At 40.8% G+C, this 26,618-nt stretch overlaps 1 protein-coding gene across 1 annotated transcript in view; it reads left to right on the plus strand.

Annotated features, from left to right (window-relative positions):
- The window catches only part of GPC6 (glypican 6), a 1,093,791-nt gene that overhangs the window by 968,526 nt on the left and 98,647 nt on the right, over window positions 1–26,618 (plus strand). Inside the window, exon 5 of the mRNA XM_032611614.1 lies at window positions 9,829–9,959. Coding sequence (XP_032467505.1) covers window positions 9,829–9,959 — 131 coding nt within the window. The remainder of the gene's footprint in view (window positions 1–9,828; window positions 9,960–26,618) is intronic.

Raw genomic sequence — 26,618 nt, forward strand, 5'->3', positions numbered from 1 at the left:
TCAGCAAATATTAAGTGCTATGAAGAATCAAGCAATCGGATAAGAGTGACTGGGAGTTGATAAGGTAGTTAGAGAAGGTCTTTCTGAGAAGTATCAGTTGGGTAGAGACCTAAAGAAAATAAGAGGCTGAGGAATAAACAGTAAGTACCAAGGCCCTGGGGCAGGAGAGGGTCTGGCCTGTATTCAAGGAACACAAGGAAGCTAGTGAGCGATAATATGCTTGATAATAGATTAGGTCACAGAGGTGGAAAGGAGAAAGCCTATACAAATATGATGTAAGATCAAAAAAATTTAAACAAATGATTGGTAAATTTGACTATAAAAAGTTTAAAATTTCTGCATAGCGAAAACTACCATGAACAAAGTCAAAAGATAAACAGCAACTTGGGGGAACATGGTAATTCATGTCACCCAAGGGCTGGTATCTTTAATGTATTTTTTTGTAAAGAAATTTCTTTATATCAATAGGAAACAATAATCCAACAGAAAAATAAGTGACCAAAGAAAATGAAGAGAAAAAGCAATTGTAATGCCTTTTAAACATATTAAAGGATGTTCAACCTCACTTATAATGAGGGAAATTCAAGTTAAAACCACACTGGGATGCAATTTCTTACCCTATCAGATTGGCAAGGATCCAAGCATTTGACCTTAACGCCATGTAAAAGTTTGAGCCTTAGAGAGCCAGACGCAGTCATGTATTGCTCTTGGGAATGTAAACAGGTACAGCCTTTACAGGGAAAGCTTCAGCACTAGCCATCAACATTTTAAACACCCATATCTTTGACCCAGGAGTTTGACTTGTAAGATTTTATCCAACAAATTTCTCTGCACGCATGCTAAATGAATTATGTACAAGGATATTCACTGTGGCGTTATTTGTAATAGCAGGAAACCACAGGACATGTTGAGTAGTGAGAAATGAATTAAGATACATATTCTGCCTGTTTGGCTGTTCTTATGAATCAAAATTCTACAAGTGAAAATGTCTTAACTGCAGAATTGCCTTAAAAATCAAAAACAAAAAAAAACTTTTTAAACTGTCATTTTGGTGGTTTCAGGGAGGAAGACATTTGTTAAAATGTATTAAATCGCACACTTTAATATGTGCCGTTTGTGTTACATCAGTTATAGACCTACGGGGCTGTAAATTTTTTAAATTAAAATCGTCATGAATAAGAAAAAACAAAAGAGACTCTAAAAAGGGTGTGGACCTTCTGACTAGGGAAGTTCAGATTCTCTACTCTCAGGGCTATACTTTCTCCTGGTTATCCAGGTCCTGTCTGCCTGCTGCTGTAGTGTATCCCTCAGTCCCCCTAGCTGGGCTGTCTTTCCAGGCCTCTCCTGAAACTCGGTCCTGTCCAAGATCTCACGAGCATTTTAATTAATTGATTTGAATGAAAGCAAAGGTCATGTATACTCCGTGTGCCCATCACCAGAAAGCTACAGTGCAAAGCAGAGCCTTCTAATACTTCCATGTCATGATAGGCTCATAAAAGAGCCTGCGTATAAACACTGAAGCAGGATTTTTAGTAGTAGTAGTAGTATTGATGGGTAACTGGGTGCCAGTGAATTAATTTACCACGGTGCTTTTTAAATTGCTTGTTTTTTTTTTTTTTAATGCTTTTGTCTGCTTCTCTGTGGGAAAAATATCTTGGTTAAGCTAAAACAATGGTGCTGCGGGTTTAAGAACAAGTAAGCATTGCTTCTAAAGGAAAGCAAAGTGGGCACTATGGACTTCTGATAAAACAAGCAACTAGATTGTGCTTATAGATTTCATTTTTCAAAGAGCAGATTATTAGGACAAATTTAAAAGACTTAATGAGAACTCTGAAAGGACATGTTATCATCTTAATTCAAACTTCCCTCGAAGAAAGAAAAAACTTTTTTTTAATATTCATGTATTTCATCTTTGTCAGTTCAAAAAGATTCTAAACGTCATGAAGTTGGCAGCCATGGACTGCTTCTGTGCCGACACCGCCCACAAATACATAGTGACGCAGTGACACTCTTTGGCACATAACAAATATTCGTTAGGTTAAGTTGAGTTTATTTCAATTGAATTTTCATTTTTTTCCAGCTTTATCATGATGTAATTGACATATAACATTGCATAAGTTTAAGGTGTACAACATAGTGATTTAATACACGGATATGTAGCAAAATCATTATCACAACAAAGTTAGTTAACACATCCATCACTTCACACAGTTAGCATCTGTGTGTGTGTTTAGATGTGGCGAGAACTTTTAAGATTTACTTTCTTAGCAACTTTCAAGTATTCAATACAGTTTTGTTAAGTATAGTCACCAGGCTGTACACTGCATCCCCAGGACTCATTCATAAAACTGGAAGTTTGTACCTTTTGACCACCTCAATCCGTTCACCCCACCCTCAATCCGCAATTGAATTTCCGAAGTTATTTCTACTCTATTGTTACTTACAAAGAAGATTAATAATATCTCTTTTTTTTTTTTTTTTTTTTTTTGCGGTACACGGGCCTCTCACTGTTGTGGCCTCTCCTGTTGCGGAGCACAGGCTCCGGATGCGCAGGCCCAGCAGCCATGGCTCACGGGCCCAGCCGCTCCGCGGCATGTGGGATCCTCCCGTACCGGGGCACGAACCCGCGTCCCCTGCATCGGCAGGCGGACTCTCAACCACTGCGCCACCAGGGAAGCCCCAATAATATGTCTTTTTTTTTTTTAAGTGTTTCTCTTCTTGCCTCCCCTAAAAAACATTTTGAAAATCATTCTCTTCCAGGTTAAAATCGATAGCATTCAACCATGTAATTTCTGATTTTACATCTCCTTTTTTCAAAAAATAAATTTAGAAGGTATATCTAATCATATGAAATCCTACTTAATATTTATATCCTAGAGGAACAAAACCTTCGGGAGTCCCTGCAGCAAGATAGTTTTAATCCAATGCCATCCAGAGATCAGAGAGAACGTCTGGTTTTTTGTGTCAGAGCCTTTGCTCTTCATAAAGTCAAGTACTTAGAGAAAAGTCCAGATCTTTACCTTCTTCCAGACCTGCCCTCTACCTCCCTCTCTCTCTCGTGCTCGCATCCCAGGAGAAACATATCTGAATCTGAGGCTAGCTGCTGTGCATTTGGTGTACTGTAACGCTGTATCCAAACACACTGCAGGCTTAGAACAGTCCTTTTTGTATGTTCCCTTTAGGGCAACGTTTTATTTTTTCCTGACGATTACAGTGGTTGGAAACAGGGCTTACGTCAATAATGTTAAATTTGTCAAATATTAATTGACCAGCGTTCTGAATAATTTGAGTCCTGTCAAATAAATGATAGGAAAAATATCTGAGTATTTTGTAAATATGGTAATTTGGCTGCTCCAGTTTTCTGTTGCTACAAAATAAATTATCCCCAAATTTAGCAGTTTAAAATAACAGCCATAGTAATGTAAACCACAGTACAGTGGATCAGGAATTTGGGAAGACTCAGCTGGCTGATTCTTCTGCCCCACGTGGTGTTGACTGGGGTCACTAGGTGGTAATCAGCTGGCAGATGGCCTGCTCTACGTGGCCTCACACACACGTCTGGCACCCTGGCAGGAGTCTCAGTCCGTTGGAGCTGCTAAAACAAAAATATCATAGACTGAGTGGCTTAAACAGAAAACATTTACCTCTCACAGTTCTGAATGCTGGGAAGTCCTAGATCAAGGCAGATTCTGTGTCTGGTGAAGCCTGCTTCCTGATCCACAGATTGCCATCCTCTCACTGTGTCCTCACATGATGGAAAGGACAAGGGAGCTCTCTGGGTCTCTTTGATAAGGGCACTAATCCCATTCATGAGGGCTCAGCCCTCATGACCTAATCACCTCTCAAAGGCCCTACTTCCAAATACCTTGGGGATTAGGTTTCAACACATAAATCACGGTGAGGACACAAATATTTTGTTTATAACAGCAAGGGTGGCCAGAAATCTGGGCCCAGCGGGGACTGTTCCCTGGAGTGCCTGTATGTGGCCAGCCCAGCACGATGATCTCAGAGTAGAGTCTCACAAGAGAGAAAGTAGAAGCTGAAGTCTCTTTAACTACCTGCTCTGGAAACTGACAGCATCCCTTCCACTGTATGCTAATAGTCACAGCAGTGACAGAGCCCACCCAGATTCAAGGGGATGGGACATAAACCGCACCTCTCAATGGGAAGTGAGTCAAAGACTGTAGTGATCTTTAATGGGCAAAGGGACCCATTGTGAGAAAATAATACAGTTTTCTATCTCTCACTAATGAACTCATCCATCAAAAAGCAGTTATTATCAAAACATTAATTTAACATACAAAAGAGCACCAGCTATACATCTTAAAGTCATCCTTGTGCCTTCTACTCCCTTACTCCTCACATCAATTGCTGGCAATACTTCCACCAAAATATCTTGCCAGTTGGTCATCTCCTTTCTGCTTCCACGGCCCAGAGATAGTGCCTTATAGTAGCTAACCTTTGTTGTATGCCAGGCATTGCGCTAGCTACTTTACAAGGACCATCTCATTTGATTGCCTGATGTACCACGATTAGGTAGAGATTGTCATAATCTCTACTTAATAGACGAAGAAAATGGGCCTCTGTGTATTAAGTGACACATATTATCTCTCAGGCATTTAGTGGACAAACCCAAATGGAAACCCAGGCACCTGAGTCCATCTCACCAGAGTCAGGTTTCCTCACTCCTAACCAGAAAGTGCATGCTGATGTGGGCAGAATGCCTTGACCCAGAGGTGTAGCTTTACCTGCAGGCTTTGAGGGGACAGCTTCTTGCTGAGCTGCTATACATGTCTCTGGTATGCTAACAGTGTCATCACATCTCTGTGTGCATCAGAACCTCATGCTGAGATACCAGTTACTTCTAATCCATCCAAATGTCATTCTGCATTTAGAAACAAAAGTTATGTATACTGCTTGAGCAAGACAGTAGTCCTTTGCTTAAAGAGAAACAAAACGTGGACAACACAGGAGATATGTATAGAAAGGATCAGCCGATCATTAGCTGACATACTAGAACTGCCCTGGTTTAATTGGCAATAGATAACAGCTCCAAGAGCACAGTTAAAAACAAAGTTCCAAATATTTCAAAATGTAAATGGCAGGAAGATAATTAAGATAATGCAGGATGGCAGCCTCTGGAGGAAATTATGGCTGTGTTGTGACTTAATTGGTTTCAGAGAAACTTACTAACTACCGCCTTGGTGTCATAAAAGTATTCTGTGTTTGCTTTGGAAGGAGAGAGGCATGGCTTCCCCCAGCCCTAAAGGAGAGAAAAGGTTCTCCTGACACCTGGGGAGCTTAACTGGTGACAGACTTGCCCAGCAGGCGGGAGGCAAACTGGCCAAGCAGGGATGCGCTTGTCTGCTCAGTGGACGCAGATGGACCACGCACACCCTCTTGCCATCTGGGGTCTGGGGTCCGAGGAAGAGCCACCATCCGCTTGCAGGCCTGTTCCAAGTCCCAGGGCTGAGGACTCTGGCCTTCCACTGCCACTTTCTCACCTTGTAATGTGTCTAAACTAGACTCCTAAAGGCAGTTGCTGTGAGCATGACCCTTTATAGTGGAAATGCAAAATATTAGAGGAATTTTCTGAAAAGCTGCTTTTCTTTTTGTGACCCTGGGGAATCCAGTCATGTACATGTAGAACAATGGAACAGGGGAGTCGATTGAGGGGAGGGATGGTTATGTTATAAGAAGACATGTATTTTTTTTCTACTTATGGTCGTCGATATACCAGTTATTTGTGTAGGTTTATCTGGCCTTCTATCAATTAACTTATTTTCACAAAAAACTTTGAGTTGGAAAAATATGAGTCCAGAAAACCACTATTTACGTCCCTCTGCCAGCCTTCCTCTCACTCTGACCAAAAACCTGCGTATGGCTACAGTCAGTGCATACATGTGATTCTATCCAAATGTTGCCCACACAGTTTTATCTGAGCTTTTCCAGGAATTAGAAGAATGCATGTATTTCTTTATAAAAGCAATATAGTGCTTCAATATATTGGGGTACGTTTATACTAGTTAATGATTTATCAACAGGTAGTTTGATTGATTAATAAGAACTGTAGTTGATCAGCACAAAGTCATTACTATTCTTTGTGTGTGGCGGGTGTGGCGGGGGCGGGGGGGGGGGGGGTTTGTTAAAAAAAACACATAACATGAAATCCACCCTCTTAACAAATGTTTAAGCATACAATACAGTATCGTTAACTGCTTGCACGTTACAGCTCTTAACGATGGTTCTGAGGTTTTGAGCCGATCTATATTGGCCTTTGAGTCTTCAAAGGAGACTCTAACTTTACTTATTAGAGTGATTTTTTAGTGTATTTAAAAAAAATTAAACCAGATAGCTTAAAGTAGCATATTCCGACTGGTGATTTAAATTAAAAGAAAAATAAAGACATATATCTACATCTAAAAATGTATCACCTTAAATGAGTTTGTATAACAAAGCAAATGAATTGAGATAAAGAATGGAAATTCAGGGCCAACCAATTTGAGGAAATGTGGCCATTTGATTACACGTTTAAGATACAGGATCATCAGTAGGATGGCCATTTTCCAAGGCCAAGCAGGCAACTGCTTGGGAGAGGGTCACCCTTTTCATGGTTGGAGTCAAAAAAGAAGAGCTGAGTTTGCAGACCCCAGAAGCTAAAAGGTGAGCTCTGTGGTGGGAGAGGAACAGGGAACCAAAAGATTGAAATCACCAAAGAGAAGTTCCTTGACTTTGGGATACGAATCGAACAGCTTTTTGCCTTACTTATTGGAATGTCTGGTAGAGAAGGGACTGTTTTAACTTAAAGAAGAGAACCTTCTCAGAGATATTTTAGACCCCATCATTTCCAACTGTGACAGTCTGCTGAGTCCTTCTGATCCAACCCAAAGCTCATCCTTTTTGCCCAGAGCACTACTGCCTACAGACTTCCGGTAGAGCTGATGTTACTACTACCGCAATTCAACCCATTCGTGTTGGATAAATATACTGTGATGGACCAGCACTCTTTGTATAATGATTTGTGCAAATACTTGTCTAAAACACACAATTAAGTATCCCATAGTTATCAGTTCCTTTAACTGCATTTGTTGGATAACTCCATAGGACCAATTCTTTTTCCTGTACAAAGATTCCTTGTTGTTCTAGCAGAATACACCCGTCTAGAGAAACTTACTCATTCATCATAATTAATCTTCATCAAAAAGCCTGTTGGAAAGTCTAACAGTAAAGGGGATTATTTTTTATAAACACACAACATAGATATAAAGCTATAAAAGAAACAGCACAGCTCTCAGGCCACCTTTTAAAACCTTAAAGGAGAAAACATCTTTAATATGAAAATACTACAACCAAACACGGTGCATCCTCTGTCCATATCGCCAGATAATTAGGTCATTAAGATCCAGAGAAAATTACTACTTTTGTTATAATATCCTGATGTAACGTACACAGATAGATCTGCATTAAGGGAAAAATCAGCAAATTTGTTGTTCGAGTTTTTTATGAGTCCTTGTTCACACTTAGGTTTTTCATGTGACTCGTGTCCGTAAGAAAAATATGGGACCGAGTACGGGGGAAAGGGGTGGGATAGCGGGACCTCCCTGACACTCAGGTGCTGCCCTGGATGCTTTTAGTCTCATTCATCAAAGGCCCCGTTATGAGGTCTGGCTGGGAAAGCCAGTTGATAGTATAAAAGCTGATGTGCACGAAGCCTGATGTTCTTTAAAAATGTGACTCTGCTTCCCAGACAGCACCTTCTTACAAAAATTCATCTATCTTAAAAGGTTTCTCACATGCCTAATTCATAACTACGTATAACCCTGAAAAGATTTTGATGGTGGCACTTGGTTGAGCATGGTAGGATACGTAATAAATATAAAATTTGGTTTCCTCGCACTAATACTAAAAAGCAGCTGCTATAAACAGCATGTTACATTAATCACATATTACATTTAGAAAGCAGATTGTGTGGTATATGATAGCTGTATGGTATATTTTCAGTTGCATTCTTAAAATATTCACGCTCAAAGGAAAAATAAACACAGGGCATATACTAAACTGTTTATAGTGTTATTCTGGGAAGTGGGATTGTGGGTGTATTTCTCTCCTTCATTTTTCTTTTCTGTATTTTCTAAGTGTCTGATAATAAACATGTATTATTTTGAAAAGGGACAGCGTTTTAAGATTGGCTCCCAAGAGCTTTATGTGAGGGCAGGGCTTCCCTGGTGGCGCAGTGGTTGAGAGTCCGCCTGCCGATGCAGGGGACGCGGGTTCGTGCCCCGGTCCGCGAAGATCCCACGTGCCGCGGAGCGGCTGGGCCCGTGAGCCTATGGCCGCTGAGCCTGCGCGTCCGGAGCCTGTGCTCCGCAGCGGGAGAGGCCACAACAGTGAGAGGCCCGCGTACCCGAAAAAAAAAAAAAAAAAAAGTGAGGGCTATTGCGTCTACATGTTAAAAGTCTAGGCTGCCCCATCTCATATGGTAGCCACTGATCCCAAGGGGATATTTTTAATTATGTTTAGATTAGTTAAAGGCAAATGACTTTGTTAACCATTTAGTTCTCCAATCACATTACCCACATTTCAAGTTTCAATAGCCACATTTTCATCATCACAGAAAGTTCTAGTTGTCAGTCCTGGTGGAGACGAGTTACCAAACTATGTCCTGGATGCTAAGAACAAAACTGGGCCAGTTTGCAGAGGAATGGGCATATTGCCTCGCCTGCCACTCACCGTAGACACCGGGAGACTCTTCATCCCAGGTCCCTTTTATGCACCTCTCTAACCTTTGGCCCAGTAAGCTCAGAGATTTTTCCAACAGCCATCCAGCTGCTTAGTGGCAGGGTTAGGAACCCAGGGCAACTCACTCCTAATTCACAGCTCTTGCCTCCATATCACTATTACCATCTTCTCCAGAAAACTAAGGCTTCCCAAGCAGTACTTTAGTTCAGTTCAGTTCAATCTAATTTCATAGACATTTCTTGAAAGCTTACAATGCAATAGGCACCATAATAAGCCTTGAATATGCAAAACCAAGTAAGAGAAGTTTCTCTATTCCCAGAGTGTGTCAAAGTGTTAAAAACAGAAAGGCTAGTGGGAAGCAGCTGCGTAACACAGGGAGATCAGCTCAGTGCTTTGTGACCGCCTGGAGGGGTGGGATAGGGAGGGTGGGAGGGAGGGAGACGCAAGAGGGAAGAGATATGGGAATATATGTATATGTATAACTGATTCACTTTGTTATAAAGCAGAAACTAACACACCATTGTAAAGCAATTATATTCCAATAAAGATGTAAAAAACAAACAAACAAACAAAAGAAACAGAAGGGCATGCTAGGTAGAGTGACAGCATCAAGCAGGGACAGGTCTGTCCTTCTTGGGAAATCCAGAAATGCTTCATACACGCAGATATGCTTAAATTGGGTCTTGACGATAGCGCATCCCCCAAACTCTCACATTTACACGTCTTCAGTATTCTCAGTTTTCTCCATACTCCAGAAGAAAAGAGGTTAACTCCACTTTTGAACCTGACCTGATTTTTCTTTAACTTCACTTGAAAGAGTTAGGTATATTCAACTCTCTTAATTTGAACTTATTTTCTCATTTTCAGGCCTGGTTCTATATATGTAAAATAATTTTAAGCCTTCAAATGAGATAAAATAAAATACTCCTGTAAGACTGAGTCATCAATTCCATTTTGAACTACATAAAAGCAAATACAGAATTTGAATGAGTGGTCATTTTTCAGCGGGTCATGTGGGAAATGTTTAAACGCAGGTTAGAAGCTGGGGTTCCCAGTTCTCAAATAAATCACGTTCCTGTGTTTTAACAGATGCAATGCTCTTGGTGGCAGAGCGACTGGAAGGACCATTCAACATTGAGTCGGTCATGGACCCAATAGACGTCAAGATCTCTGAAGCCATCATGAACATGCAAGAGAACAGCATGCAGGTGTCTGCAAAGGTATTTGCCTTAGTCATTTGTCTGCTAATAAAGAAAGTGCAGTAATCTGAAACTGAAGTAACTGGATATGTCAGCCAGGATTATAGATTCTAATACCTTGTCCGTGAGCTTTTCCTGTCCCGTGACAAGTTTGCTACTTCATTATAACTGTCTAACAAAATGGCATTGAGAAAGGAAGCAAGCTTTTAGTTTGCAGTTAATCATGAAGAAATTATTGGCTGCTAAAAAGTGTCGGAGAGCCCCAAGTATATTGACTAATCCATCACATTTGTGAGCAATTTGGGGGGAATTTTCTTTTTAATGGTTGAAATTTCTGCACACCCTCACCCGGTTCTCACTCTCTAGGAACTTGTAATTATGTCTTCAGCTGTACAGACCAGGCAAATGTTCTCTGTGTTTGCTTGTAAATTTTTAAACATTCCATCTGACTTCCTTTTTTAAGACTATAATGGAACCCTCATTAATGAATCTTCAGAGGAAAACACCCCTTTGGATGAAGTCAAACACACATTTTTAAAAATAGTATATTTTTATAAATCCAAAGAGACGGAGAGTCTGGGTTTGCAGCTGTAGAACACAACTGTCAGAAGTACAATTTTTTTCAATTTTTAAAAAATTTTTATCGGAGTCTAGTTGATTTACAATGTTATACTAGTTTCAGGTGTACAGCAAAGTGAATCAGTTATACATATACATATATACGCTCTTTTTAAAATTATTTTCCCAGATAAGCCATTACCAAGTATTGAGTAGAGTTCCCTGTGCTATACAGTAGGTTCTTATTAGTTGTCTATTTTATATATAGTAGTGTGTATCTGTCCATCCCAATCTTCCAATCTATCCCTCCCACCCTTACCCCCTGGTAACCATAAGTTTGTTTTCTACATCTGTGACTCTGTTTCTGCTTTGTAGGTAAGTTCATTTGTACCCTTTTTTCAGGTTCCACAGATAAGTGATATCATCTGATATTTGTCTTTCTCTGTCCGATGACTTCACTCAGCATGACAATCTCTAGGTCCACCCATGTTGCTGCAAATGGCATTATTTAATTCTTTTTGATGGCTGCGTAATATTCCATTGTATATATGTACCACATCTTCTTCGTCCATTCATCTGTCAATGGACATTTAGGTTGTTTCCATGTCCTCAGAATGGGAGGGCATATTTGCAAACAGTGTGACCGACAAGGGATTAATCTCCCAAATATACAAACTGCTCAGGCAGCTCAATATCAAAGAACAAACCAATCAAAAAATAGGTGGAAGATCTAAATAGACATCTCTCCAAAGAAGACGTACAGATGGCTAAAAAGCACATGAAAAGCTGCTCAACATCACTAATTATTAGAGAAATGCAAATCAAAACTACAGTGAGGTATCACCTCACACCAGTCAGAATGGCCATCATCAAAACGTCTACAAACAATAAATGCTGGAGAGGGTGTGGAGAAAAGGGAACCCTCCTACGCTGTTGGTGGGGATGTAACCTGGCTATGTTGTCCATAGCCACTATGGACAACAGTATGCAGGTGCCTTAAAGAACTAAAAATAGAGTTACCATATGATCCAGCAATTCCATTCCTGGGCATATATCTGGAGAAAACCATAATTCAAAAAGACACATGCACCCCAATGTTCATTGCAGCTCTGTTCACAGCAGCCAGGACATGGACCTGCACAATTTTTATTTGTCCCCACCCAGCTGAGAATAAATAGGACCTTCCTTAGGCAAAATTTAGAAGTTTGCAGTGAGTCTCTGGCCTTTTCCTTCATCGCCCCTTTTATCCACACTGATGACTACACAGTGCCCTTCTGTTCTTTTCACCAGTCTCCTTGTCCTGAAACACTAACCAAATCTGCATCAGTCCTTTCAACCTGATGACGGAGTGACTGCATTTTAATTGAAAGTCATTCACACAAAAATATGTCAGGCAAAGAGTTACGTGTTTAGCTTTCTTCAATGTTTAAAATCCTTTGTGGAAAAGATTTCACATATAATCAAAGAGAAGGAGACAGGTGGTAGGGAGAAATTGCCGAGCAGAAATAAATCCATGGAATCTGACTAGGTCTCCTTGGCTGAGTATGAATCAGACTAGCTTTGGGCTGAAAGTAGGGTGAGAAAGAATCTGGCCTGGGCCCCTTTCTCTCTCTCCTTGGGAGACAGATGGGCTGAGAGTTTCACAGGCCTAGTTTCGGGTTTTAGTGAGCTTGGGTTAGCCTGTGTAAAGAAGTATGCTCCAAGGTGCCATCACCTACTGGGGAAATAGCACATCTGGGAGTTGCATGAAAAGCCATTTTCTTTCTTTCCCATGAAAGAAAAGCAGTTATCTATCCCTCTCAAATCTATTGCCTAGAAACCAATTAATGTTGTTTTGAGAGGCCAAATATCCCAGCAGTGCTTGAGTAACCAGGCTCGATAGTAACTGATGTTCAAAACAGCCCTAGAGAAGAGGACATGAAAACACAAAAGTGTCTGTGGTTTGAGAACATCACACACTCCTTAGAAGCAGAGCTTTCCATTGGTATGTGTGCATACGTGTTCAAGTCAACTTTCTCTATTAAAAATTCTCTAAGAGGTCAGATGGACTCTCTTTCATACCAGAATGCGGATGAGACATTTTTATGGAAGTTGTCCAACCACATTATAATATTATGGCTGTTAATAAGGCATGCACTTTGAAAAAGACACCTTTCGTTGTAAGAAATATCTAAATCAAGAATAGAAATAATGGGAAATTCCCTGGCAGACCAGTGGTTAGGACTTGGTGCTTTCACTGCCATGGCCCAGGTTCGATCCCTGCTCAGGGAGCTGAGATCCCACAAGCCGTGAAGTGTGGAAAAAGAAAGAGACAGAGACAGAGACAGAGACAGAGACAGAGACAGAGACAGAGAGAGAGAGAGAGAGAGAGAGAGAGAGAGAGAGAGAGGGAGAGAGGGAGGGAGGGAGGGAGGGAGGGAGGGAGGGAGGGAGGGAGGGAGGGAGGGAGGGAAGGAAGGAAGAAAGAAAAAGAAAGAAAGAAAGAAAGAAAAGGAAAGAAAGAACAGAAATAATGTAGGGCATGTAAGAGTACACTCATGACAGGATACAGTCTGAAGGATCATAAAACAGTAGTACCAAAAATCTCAACTAAGCTAGAAACCAAAATAAAAATGAAAGAAATGTATTTGGTAGTCTTGACCTAGAGAGAAGGAGATGGAGTGAGTTTAGCGAGGGGAGAGAGGAGGGCAGCTAAGCTCTGTAGGAAAGAGGGATGGGAGCCAGGGTCTCATCTAGGGGACAGTTTGGAGAAAGGACCAAAGCCAGCCTTTAGTATGGTGGAGAGGTTGTTAATTAGGGGGTTGAAATTTGGATAACTTTAGCAGGAAACACCAACAGGATCTGCGGATGGAATGGACATGTTCTGAAAGAGGTTTTATTTCTTCAACGGAATGGAATTTGGAAACATGTAGTTTCATTTTCCACATAAGCCACATCCATGAAATTATGCATGAACTAAAGTCTAAAATCTACATTCTAGCTAAGAACTGGACCGTTGAATTTTTCCTTTTGCCAAGGAGCCCTCAGTCATTGTTGATAAACAGTCTTTATCAAATTTGAAATTCTGGATTTGCAGACTTTGCCTGGAGCATTCACCTAACCAGCGACTTTGTTAATTTCTGATAGCAGAGCTTCCGGTGAGGCCAGAAGCTATTCCCTAATTGGGGGGCCGGACACCCTGAGGGTTGTGAAGCTCACAAATTAAAATGACTTTTTACTCCAGGATACGATTGGCAACTTCTCCTTGGAAAATCATTTACCTTATTACAGGAGTTCCTGATGGAAGTCATTCCCAGAGGCACGTTGAGAAAAGCAGCAGTGTTTATAACTACCAGCTCATATGGGTTGGACGCTTACTGCCAGGACTGTACTGTGCTTTACATGGTTTATATTATGTAATATTTATAACAGTGCTTGTGATGAGATGGATCTTCCCCCCTTATCTTCCAAATATGGAAACTAAGCCTTAGAAAAGTTAAGGAGCTTAGAAAGGTCTCATAGCGTTTGAAGGAGTACACAGAGGAGTGTCTGATTCCAGATCCCACGTTGCTCATCTCTGCATCTTAATGATGCAGGTGCCTACAGAGCCAATCCCACACAAGGGTGGGATTTAGTAAACATTCACTGAATAGATCAAGTATTAAGAGAATAGGGAGGGCCGGAGGGAGAGGCAAGAGGGAGGAGATACGGGGATATATGTATACATATAGCTGATTCACTTTGTTATACAGCAGAAACTAACACAGCATTGTAAAGCAATTATACTCCAATAAAGATGTTAAAAAATAAAAAGCAGGGCTTCCCTGGTGGCGCAGTGGTTGAGAGTCCGCCTGCCGATGCAGGGGACGCGGGTTCGTGCCCCGGTCCGGGAAGATCCCACATGCCGCGGAGCGGCTGGGCCCGTGAGCCATGGCCGCTGAGCCTGTGCGTCCGGAGCCTGTGCTCCGCAACGGGAGAAGCCACAACAGTGAGAGGCCCGCGTACCGCCCAAAAAAAAAAAATAAATAAAAAAAAAAATAAAAAAAAAATAAAAATAAAAAGCAAAAAAAAAAGAGAGAAAGTTCAATAGCCTTCAGTAAAAACCTGCCTGAGATGGTAAGGAAACAGAGGCGGCAAAGCCAGGAGAATTCAAGTTGTCTGTCTTTCTCTCTGATTCCCTTTATGACTATACCCAGTACTTCCCACCATGCTAAATGCTAATGAAATATTTCTCTTATTAGCCTCATCATTCATTGCTTCCAACCTTTCCTAGAGCTTTAATAGTACAAAATATAAAAGTCTACTTTTTTCTCCCTTCTTCTATCTGAAGGCAGAGAGGGACACATCAGTTTCAGATATGAAATTCCTCTCCTCTAATGCAGCAGTCCTCACCATATCTATAGGAGGGAACAGCTCATTTTTTCTATTGAGGTATAGTTGATGTTCAATATTATGTAAGTTTCAGGTGTAGGAACAGCTAGTTTTTTGTACCTAATCAGTGAGATCCTGAATTACAGAGATTACAGATTAATGAAGAGATCTATTCTCATCGTGTGTGTTCAGGCTCAAATTTTAGATCTGTTTTTATAGGTAGAGTCACATCCTTCTTCCTTTCCCATTTAGCCCACAGCTAAGCTGTTTGAGGGTAAGGCACACGGATATTCCTTTCAAAAAATACATTGGCTATTCCAAGTTGTATAATCAAGTTACAATATTTTCGTAATAACATTATGGCATTTATTTCAAACTCTTGATTTGTGTGTCCTTTATATAATATTATATTATATATATTATGTAATTTATAACATATATCATTATATTAACATATAATATTATTTATATACATATTTTTAAGACTAGGGACAATAACATATTAAAATGTTTCTTGGTTTCTTTTTGCACAATCACTTAGTAACAATGACAATCATCACGGTTACCATTGGTTGAGTACCTACTATATTTCATTCAGTAAATAGCCTTCATGTACCAGGCACAAGGAATATAGTAGAGGACAAAACAGATTCTCTGCCCAAGCATCAGTCTCTTTTTAGCTGCCTTATATATTTATTTCAAATCCTACTGCAATCTTGTAAAGCATTCATTTCCTCATTTTATAAGTAAAGAATGTTAAATTTAGAGAGATTAAGTTGCTTGTCTGCGGTCAGGCAACTAAGAAGTGGCAGAGCTGGGACTGCAGCCCAGAACTGTCTTATCCAAAGAAAAGGATTTTCCCAGCAAGCCACTGTTTCCTCAGTATGTATCTCCCCACCAGACGGACCAGATGTAGTGCAGCATTGGAGGAACCAGCCGTCTAAGGGAAGACTGTTGCTTGAAGCCTGCTGATTCATGATACTAGTGATGAGTGTTTCTGACCAGTAGGGAAACCTACTGAAGAGAAACACAAGTTGTCAGTTCTTCAAGCCCTAACCAGTGCGTATTACGTTCACCAAGTTCACAGTCTTCATCAATGACAGGAAAGGGTCCTCATTGTCCCACCACTTCTGTTAACCACCCAAATCAAAGGAGTTCTGAACTTTGCAGGTTTGAGAAAATTCTCCAAAGGAAAGGAGAACTAAACTTGCTGAGTGTCTCTCCCTGTGAATTTCAGATGTGTTGATAATCTCCTTTCTACCCTATCAGGGAAGATGAAACTGATCTCACTATATATAATTTAACTGTATTAGGAATAATTTCAAACCTAATCCAGGAAAAGATTGGTTTGTCAGATATAATCTAAATTAAGAAGGGAGACTTATTAAATTCCAACTGAAACCATCCATTCAACTAATACTTATTACAGACGAGGGTAGAACCCATTACAGAAGAGCAGCATGGCCTTCGGTTACTTAATTTTCTCCAGACAATTCTTTCCGAATCTACAGCTCAGATGAAGATGAAAAAAGCTAAGAGAACAGAAAGGAGAATGTAATCATTTCTGCCTTTAGCTAATGGATCTTAGTTTCCTCATCTGTAAAGAGAGGGGTTAATGCAAATGTCCCCTTTCCAGCTCTATCAGTTTACAGCTTTATGAACATTTTCTCTTTGGTAATGATTAGGTTTCTTTTTCTAGCATTCAGATATTTTTTCTTATCTCTGGAACTTTTTCCTTTCAAAGCATTCAGGTATAACTAATATCCTGGGAGTTCACATGGAAAAAATATCTTCCTTCAGATATAAGAACATTGATTAGAATTAGTTCAAATAAGTATATTTTTATTCCAGTAGCATTTACCGTTCCTGTCTTTGAGCCCCTGTGTTATGTGTGCCCTTCTTAAGGCAGTGGGCACATTATTCCTTGTGTTATGATTAGTTGTATACTTATCTTTTCCTTCCCAGAATTATAAGTTATTTTACTCACTCTTACATTCTACAGAAAACCATTCTAACATGCCATTTTACACGTGGAAGCAACAATACATTTTGTCGAGTTGAATTCAGAACATGAAAGTATAATGCCAGAAAGACTTCAACAATAAGGAATAGAAAATACCTTAAAATATACTTGAAATCCGTCCTGTATTCTTTAAAATAGCATAAACGTTGCAAGATCAGGTTTTGACGTCAGACAGCCCTGGGATCTGGTTTTTACTAGTTGTGTGAGTTGGGGCAAATTACTTATCTGTCCAAACTCAATTAGCTCACATTAAAAATGAGGAAGCTAGTAGTATCTACTCATAAAGTTGTTTGAGGGTAAAATGATATAATCCATGTAAAATGCTTAGCGTGGAATTTGTCAAATCAAAACTACTCATCAAGTTAAGTATTTTCATTGTTATTACGGAAAATGCCTATGCTACGTAAATTCTAAAGAGCTTTGACTCTGGGGTTTTGCCTCATCCATGATGGTCTGTCAGCTTGTCACTAGCATCTAAGATCAGAAGAGCAGATTTGAGAGTCACACACCTGCATTTGAATCCACTCACGCATGGCATTATTTTCAACGGCAGAGACTCACCTGGAAAGGGACATATATTTCTGCATGGCCTACGACGTGGCACGTGGCACTGAATAAACATCTCATCAGCAAGGCCTTTGGAGGAAAGTGGGCTTGAGGGCAGAGTGGAGTGGATGGAGGTGATGACAGCAACCCAACTCTTGTCCATGCCTATCGGTGGCACTAATGCCAGCAGAGCAAAGGGTTTTAGAGGAATGTCAGCGGCCTCAGCCTAACCTCACATTATTCTTACATGAAGGGGTTAATTGGCCTATTCCCTTGACAAGTGGTTCCGTCCCTTCTGCCTGATCTCTGAGAAAAAAGCACACGGCCCTTCACTTTATAAAGCTTTGAGTTCTGTTTCTATTTCCTCTTTCGTTTTGAAAAGAGCAAGTTCTCAATGACTTCTAGATTCAGAATACTTTTTCTGTTTATTCAAATTTCAAAGCTAGTGTTCCGCCCGCCAGTTCTCACTTATAATATTCCACCAAGAAGCAGTGACCTTGAAACATCTTTGATTCTTTGATTTCTTCATTTCTCTACAGAAAACCAGAATCTGTTTCTTTCCTGTGTGTTAACATCACTGGACCACAGAGCCAGGTTTTTCAGATGCTAGATACAAGGTGGGGAAAAAGATACCTTTTCTTATAAAATGAAATGAAGGTTTGAAAAAGAATGCTTGTGATGCATTTATAGGAAGTGCATCCAAAGCGAGATAGTTTTAACTTTCTTTCCACGTAAAAGGTTTTTTTTTTTTTAAAATGTTTTTTCTCCTTTCGATTATAAAGAGAAACTCCTGATTATCTCTAACCTTTGAAAATTTATCTTAAGATTTTTTTTCATTTTAACTTCAGGGCAAAAATGAGAAGATTACATTTAATGAAGTCTACTCAAGAATAGGTGATTGAAACTCACTTCACTTTTTAACACTCAGTGTGTTCTTAGAAGCAGAGCAAGATACCCTCTTGCTTTCCTGAAAGAAAGTCTTCTTCCAACCTCCTCCTGCCTTGACAGAGGAGAAACTGCTTCCCTAGAGCCATGCTTGCCATGGGCAGCAGACTACTGCATTAGAGGAGCTTCGGTGGCCTCTGACCAGTTTCACAAATACACAGTTATCCCCAACTCTTAGCACTTTCCTTCTACTCGGGACTCTGCGGTATGGTTTGATCCTGATGGAGTCATTACCCCAGCCAGCCTGTAGTTAAACGTGTGAAGGAGTTACCTCTGTGAGTTTATAGCAACTCGTTCTGCCAGAAAATTTGGAATTATATATGGCTTTCTATGGGTCTTTTTCTTCTAACACATTTTACTCCCCTCTTTTATTTTTCCTCCTTATCGTCCCAGAATATATCTTAAATATCAGCCAAATAGCTGAGATGCCCTTTGAAAATCAATCATTTCTTTATTAATACATGTAATCTGTTAATTAAACAAAATGTTTTTAAAACACGGGGGTAGGTCACGAAAAGAGTTCTTGTGTAGAAAATTTGAAACACCTCAGACACAATTTTCTGGGTTGGCTACAGCAAAGGTAGGAGTTTTCATCCCAAATCTCTCTCCAGCCCAGATTACTCTCCTGATTACACCTGTTTATCCAACTGTGTGCTACACGCTGGCACCCGCCACCTCAGACACACCTGTCCAAAACCAAGCTCACTGTCCTCCCATTAACCCCTCCTTCCCCAGGTTTCTCCATCCCAGAGAACGCCACCCCCCTCCAGCTCTTGTGTCCTAGCTAGACACCCAGCTGACCCCTCAACTCCCCCCATCCCCTTGGCCCTCACAGTCAATCCATAATGAAACCCATTAAGCGGTCATTCTAAATTTCTTTTGAATCCATCCACAGTGGCTCCCCTAATTTTATCTTCTCAGCACATGGATTATAGCCTCCTAATTAATCCCCTGCCTCTGGCTTTCCCCTACTCCAATCCACTCCCCACGCTGTAGCCAGAGGGATTGCTGAAAATGCAAATGTGTCCACATTACTCCCCTGCTTGATATCTTTCCATGGTTCCCCGTTGCCATTTGAATGAAACCCAGACACGTTCCTGCACGATGAAGTCCTCAGCCTACCCCTCTGGATCCACCACTCACCACTCTCCCCACCTTAAATTATTCAGGTAACTGTTGAGCACCGATTATCTGCCGAGCCCAGTGCTAGACGCTGTGGACATGGTAATGAATAAGACCAGCAACAGAGCACGAGTCCTAGTAAAAGTTTTCGTCTAGGAAGTGAGAGAACCTCTGTGTGCACCAGACGTACAAATGGCCTGGGCTCTGTTGCTTGGAAGAAGCATCCTTTCTCATCTCTAAGTTTTTGCATGTGCTGTTGTTCCCCATCCTGAAACATTCTTTCTATCCTCCCCATTCCCCCACCCCAAATACACAGCATTCACCAGGCATAATCCAACTATTTCTTCACTTTCCCGGCAAGATTCAGTGTTATACTGGGAAGTGTTTGTACAACCAGCTCTCTGTGCAAAAAACATGCTAGTTTAGTGTTTGCCAATTTCTGGGGTGTAAGTTTCAAGCTACCAACATGATGTCAACTGAACATAGTAGCAGTCCACAATGTAACATTTTCCCCCTTACGGGTACACTTGGCATACTTGGCATATATAACCACAGGAGCATAAATAATGGTAAAATAATTAGGAAGTAATGAATTTTCAGTATATATTACCTTTGATTTTAGTATAATTTATATGATTTCAAGTGTATACAATCTAACTTTTAATAATCACTCTGTTTAATGACTGGCTTGCAAAATTCCTGAAAATTTAACACGTGGTCTTGTGAGCCAGTAAGAGCCGGTTCCAGCACATCGCTGCTCTCCTGAGATGCTTTCCCTGACTGTCCAGTCTGCGTTAGCTGCCTCTTGTGGGCGCTCCCATAGCATTTACTACATTCTACTGTAATTGCCTGATTTCTTGTCAGAACCCTCATGAGATCAGGGACATGTCCAGTTGACACATCCCCAGCACCTAAGTCTGGCCTTAGTAACACTCTACGAAGATTCGTTGAATAGTAGTTTGAATGAATGATACAGAGCCAGGCTGTTGAAATTTACACATGTATGTAAATTCTGCAAAGTGATCTTAAAGAATTGCTTTCAACCTTGTAAACAAAGAGCATGTGAAGTAACAACTCAGTGAGGCCAACAGAGTTAGGGTTTTTTTCTCCCCACACTCAAAATATGTTTTGTTCAGCTCCTGTCACTCCTCCCTGCTCACCATTTCGGAGGCAATAGCAAGGTGTTCTGCTGTGGAAGGAATGCAGAACCTTCCGGGGGAAAAAAATCATCTTCTCCAGCAAATGGAAGGAATTTGCTTTTATTGAAGAAACGATTTTAGGAAGTATGCAACCCATCTGACAGATTTTTCTGGAAGCAAGCTGCATGCCTATGCATGTTTAAAACCTTGAAACCGACACAATCACTGGGTTTTGAAAACTGAAGCCAATGAATGCAAAGTAGCCAAAACCGAAAGTGCTAACTTGACTTGATTCAGTCCAACCCAGAATTCTCTACACAGAATCCTGGACCCATCCAGGGACTTTGAGTTTGCTAGAGAGCTTGGCCAGAGGACCACTGTAATCGATCTTTAAGGAAACAAAAGCAGGAATCAGAGAGCAAAGAAAAAGAGAGGAAGAGATGGAGAGAGGAAGTAGGGGGAGAGGGAAGGGAAGAGGAAAGAAGAGAGAGAAGAAGAGAGATTGTTCGGAGTCACAGGATGAAAGCCTGTTTTCTTGAAAGGCAATCCATCAGGAAAACTGGCACACTAATAAAAGTAAAAACATAAAATAAAAAATGCTGATTTTTAAAATGTATGATGAGTGTAATGATTTTATATCTAAAGAAAGAAGTCATTATTAAAATTTTTTTTATATTCAGGAAAACACTTCTTAGGATATTAGCAGCTTGTTGTTAGGAACCAGAAAAAAATGTGCAAAAATGAGGCTCTGGGGTGTCTAGTTTAATCTTGTGTCATGGTGATGATGGAGCTCTCCTTGCTACTACTTCTAATGAAAGGCGTTTTTTAATATTTTAACTTACCTGCATCTGTTGAATGAGGCTATGTGGACGCACCCTTGACACCCATTTCAGTCTTCACGTTTCACTTCCGCTTTGAGAACAGGCCCCCAGCTCTGAGCTGAACCTAGATGATGAGTAACTGGGCTGGGATACAACTGTGTGCAGGCTCTGCTGCTTTTTACAGGATGGGGAGATCGGGAAGCAGCCACTTCTCTCCAGAAGACTTGCTCTCAGCTTGCCTACCAACAGAACCAAGCCTATTTTATACACAAAGTCTTCTGCTCTCTAATTGTCCCATCAAGCACAGCAAGTAGCTATTATCAGATGAGCAAGAAACCAGCTTTTCTAAACAACAAGGTCCTGCTGTGTAAGACAGGGAACTATATCTCCTGGGATAAACCATTATGGAAAAGAATATTTTAAAAAAGAATGTATATATGTGTAAAACTGAGTCACTTTGCTGTACAGCAGAGATTGGCACATTATAAAGCAACTATACTTCAATTAAAAAAAAAAAAAGAAAGAAACCGGGGGCTTCCCTGGTGGCGCAGTGGTTGAGAGTCCGCCTGTCCATTCAGGGTACACGGGTTCGTGCCCCGGTCCGGGAAGATCCCACATACCGCGAGGCGGCTGGGCCCGTGAGCCATGGCCGCTGCGCCTGCGCGTCCGGAGCCTGTGCTCCGCAACGGGAGAGGCCACGACAGTGAGAGGCCCGCGTACGGCCAAAAAAAAAAAAAAAAAGAAAGAAAGAAAGAAACCGGATTTTTGGGTTCTCGTTATCAGTTAAACCAAGTTGGTGATTTGGTTTTGCCTTACGTTGGCACAGTAAGTGGAGTATAGGAGATATCTTTTTTTTTTTTTTAATATGGATGGATAATTCACTGTATTTTCTGAAGCCTAAGGAAGAAGGGTTCAACTTTGATTTTGAGATAACTGACTGCTGAGATACGTGTATGAAACACGTAGCCCTGAGTCTGGTCCATCATAGACACTCAATAAGTATTATTTCTCTTTCCTTTCCTGTCTTTCTCATTACAGAAATCTACCTCCTAATTGACTTCAATAAATGTTTGCAAAAGGCAGAAATTATAACTAACAATTTTACTTATAATCTTTCATTTCTGATTTTTTAAACACATACTGTGTGCTAGGAACTCTTACAGATTCTGGGATACAATGGTGAACAAAACGTATAAGGTCTTATTCTTCATAGATCTTATTCACGCATCACTCTGCATAGTCCCTAGATTTGATTTGTTACCTGTTATTGTCCTGTTTGATTATAGATTACGTCAGTAAAGTAATAGTACATCTTTTTACCTCATTGCTTCAGTGTCTCTTCTACGTATCATATTATTTTACCTTCACAACAGCCTTGAGATTTGGGGACAACATAGTACCCCTGCGCCACACAGGTGTAAGGAGAAGGACGGAAAGCAGGACTCCAAGCTTTTAGACCCTTATTGGTCACCCTCCTATTATACTTGGCTCTTGTGAAAGAAGTGGCCACGCTTGGACAAAATATATGTAGAGCCCATCAGATGTGATAGCTTCTTTTTCCTTGGGAACAAATGGGATAGATTTGAATTCCCCAAGTGGTCATCTAGCAAACAGTTCACTCATTAACACTCTAATGTAAATTAGAATCTAATAAGTAAATAAAACATCACTCTCAAAACATCAAGTCCAGTTAAATCTAGGTAGCATAAACTGTCACCCCTACTACTATACAAGATTAGAGTTTTGTTTGCAAATTTCAAAATGATGTATGGGAATAGCAACATCTTTCCCACCAGAATAAAAACCCATTGAGTAGAAACTGAGAAGATAAATTTTTAAAAAAACACACACACGGGCTGAGACAGGACCGCTGTGCAGCCGTTGCTTCTCAGATTGCCAGTAATGACTTCGGTGAATGTATAATCAACCTGCAGAACGTAAAGGGGACAGGGAGGTAAAAGCTTGGATGCCTCTGAAGAAGTGCACACTGTGTTATTTATTTTAAGGAAATCTGTTAAGATGCTGCGATGTTCTTAAAGGAATAATGCTTGTACTTGGAAACCTGAGACAGCACTCCAACCTGTCCTCACCACACCCCCTCTCCTTCTTGTTTCTCCAAACAACAGAATGTCTCTTCTTTCAGCACTTTCTATCTTTAAGGTCGGCTTCTTTCATCTCAGAATGCCAACATACTTCAGAGACTATCTTAGTAATCCTCTTAAGAGAGAGGATTCCCAAGCTAGATATTCCCGAAATCTACAGGTTTTGCGAGTCTGCTAGGTGGGAAGGATAATTTCTTTGTACCTCTGTAGCATCTGTCTACACTGGGACTTCCAAATAATTTTCCAAATTATCTAATTATCCTTTTCAATGTTCCTTGGAGGGAGCCAGGCAGGAGGTAGTACTGATTCTATTTTTTCAAGGAGCAGAGCTAATGATTTGTTCCACGACAAGGTGACTTAGCCTGAAGCCATATCCTCCGGTAAGTTCTGTTGTAAAGAGAAGACCTGTATAATATTTCTTCTCTTGAGTTAAAGGTGGTGGAGTGGGGAGTGGCTTCACAAATACCTCTAGGTAAGTGTAGTTACATCTCAATCACTTCTCCTCTTAGCTAATCAGAGCAGACTTCCCAGTGTGTCCTGTTATGTTCCCTGGAACACCTTGTAAGAATTCCTGGAGAACCCTTGGCCAGATAGTTTTGGAAAACACTACAAATGAGCTTCTTCCTTCTGACGAGTCAAAACACATGTTACCCTGATGAAGCCCTGCTAAGGTACCTCATTTAACTTGGACACATGGAATCCATTGCTTATGTAACAGCTGTTAACAGCCCGGGAAATAATATTTTGTGGAAGACATTTAAGAAACATCAGCCCAGGGGCTTCCCTGGTGGCGCAGTGGTTGAGAGTCCGCCTGCCGATGCAGGGGACACGGGTTCGTGCCCCGGTCTGGGAGGATCCCACATGCCGCGGAGCGGCTGGGCCCGTGAGCCATGGCCGCTGGGCCTGCGCGTCCGGAGCCTGTCCTCCGCAGCGGGAGAGGCCACAACAGTGAGAGGCCCGCGTAACGCATAAAAAAAAAAAAAAAAAAAAAAAAAAAAGAAACATCAGCCCAGACATTTTTCCCCCTCAAACCTCCTTACTCAGAAAACAGAACTAGAAAGAACCGATCGCAGAATGATATAATTAGCTAGTTATTATCAAGCACTTACTTTTCCAAACACTGGCTTCTATTTTCCTGCCTTAGGTATTATTGCATTTTATCATCATAGCCTATCTGTGTGGTAAATAATATTATTATTCCCATTTGACAGAGGAGGAAACTAAGGTTCAGGGAGGTCCTCTGAATGCTGACGTGGCACTGGGCTGTTCTCAGCTCCTCCTATCACCTGTCTGCATACCTGCCCTTGGTGAGTGCAGCCAGTTTCAGGGTTTTAAATACCATCTTTAGGCTAATGATCTAAATCTGTATCTGCAGTCCTGACCACTCCCTGGGGGAGAACCTTGATCTACAGACTCATTGAAACTAAGACCTTTCCCCCTCACATTATTCCTCATCTGTTTCTACCCTTATTCAAAATACAGAATATTGGGGCACCCAGACCACCAGGAAGAAGGCTAACTGATCCTTTATAGGAATATAGCCCTGGACCTCAGGAGGCCCAGAACTTTGCCTAACTATACTGCTGCTATGGCAGGCTCAAAAACATTGTCTGAGACAGTCCAAATGTTCTGCATGGGAATTCCTTCTGTCAACGGCCCCATGAAACCCATGTTTGAAAAATATTTTGTCTAGCTAACAGATTGCACGTATTGAAAATGAAATTATTAATTTTCACTTTGCATGTCATCTAAGTTATTTGACAGATATATGCTGTTTAAGATACATTCGCTACATGAGAATCATACAGGTGTTTTAAATCATTCCCGAACAAAGACAGGGTACGCTGATGCTCTGGTATCTTTGTGCTGTTTTTTTTTTTTTTTTTTTTAGGTTTTGTAAGTTTCTGAAAAACAGCTCTTGATCCCTAAGCTTTGCATTTCCACACTAAAGGTTATCTCTTAAGACAATTCCCTTTCTCTAAGGGTATACTACAATCTGTGCTGAAGGCCCTTCATGATTCATATCTTCACATATTGTGACAGATTTCTGTGAAGGTCTCCATCTGATTATGGGGTTAGGTGTTGTTTCCATAGTAATTAGAAGTCTCCGTCTTCAGTTTGGATCATAGATCATAGACCCAGCAATTTCTGCAGTGAACATCTTCTAAATCCAAGCCTGACATAGATAACGGAAAGCTACGAGCAGAAAGCTATATTGACTTACCTATGTTCTATCGTTATAATTAACACTCTCCCCCCCCCCGCCCCAAAAAAATCATACAACTGGTAAGGTTTTTTGTTACAATGAAATATCTCCCCTGAGGCACTAATATTCTTTCAGGGCATTTCTTGTTCCTTTGATTTAACTTAAGCCAGTGAGCCAAGTTCTTCCCAAAAGGCAAATTAAGAAGGTCTGTTAACTCTTTCTGTGTGCCCAGCTTCAAGAAATCTCAGCAAAGCCATTAATATTGTTTTGCCCTAGGCTTTATACTTTTTTAAAGTCAGCTGTCATTTTCGAAGCAATCCAGAATAGCACACTCAACCGAACCCTGGAGCTTTGGAAATGCTAATGCCCTCCATCAGCAATGACCTTGCCGCTGGGAGGTGATTTAGGCGGTGGGCAGAAAGGGGCGCACTAGCTTTATCACACTGGTTTACACCATTGGCTTCAGAAATTGTGTGAGAGAAGAAGAATCAATAGTGTGTTAAGGCCAACCTCGAGGAATGCCAAGACAAAGTGCTCCCGCTTTGCAAAGTGCTGAGTGGAAGGAGAACTTTTGAATACAGCAAAGGAGAAATCAGCTGTAGTGGTAAAACTAAATGAATTGTGTCTCAGGATGGAATTTGTCATTGGGAATGGCACTCAGGAGCCCTTGTGTACTTCAGTGGAATCCCATAATATGCCTGATGAAAAACGCTTGTTTTGGAGTTCAGCAACACAGAGTCAAATAACAAAACCAGAAGGAATGCATTCCAAACACACACGTGTACCTTAAGAAGTGGATGACAGAGTCCCGAAAAGTTTACTGAAAGAAGTATCCAGGGTAGAATAATCTCCTGTGTAGAAACGGAAG

The sequence above is a fragment of the Phocoena sinus genome, chromosome 18 (genome assembly GCF_008692025.1).
Source record: "Phocoena sinus isolate mPhoSin1 chromosome 18, mPhoSin1.pri, whole genome shotgun sequence".
Lineage (NCBI taxonomy): Eukaryota > Metazoa > Chordata > Mammalia > Artiodactyla > Phocoenidae > Phocoena > Phocoena sinus.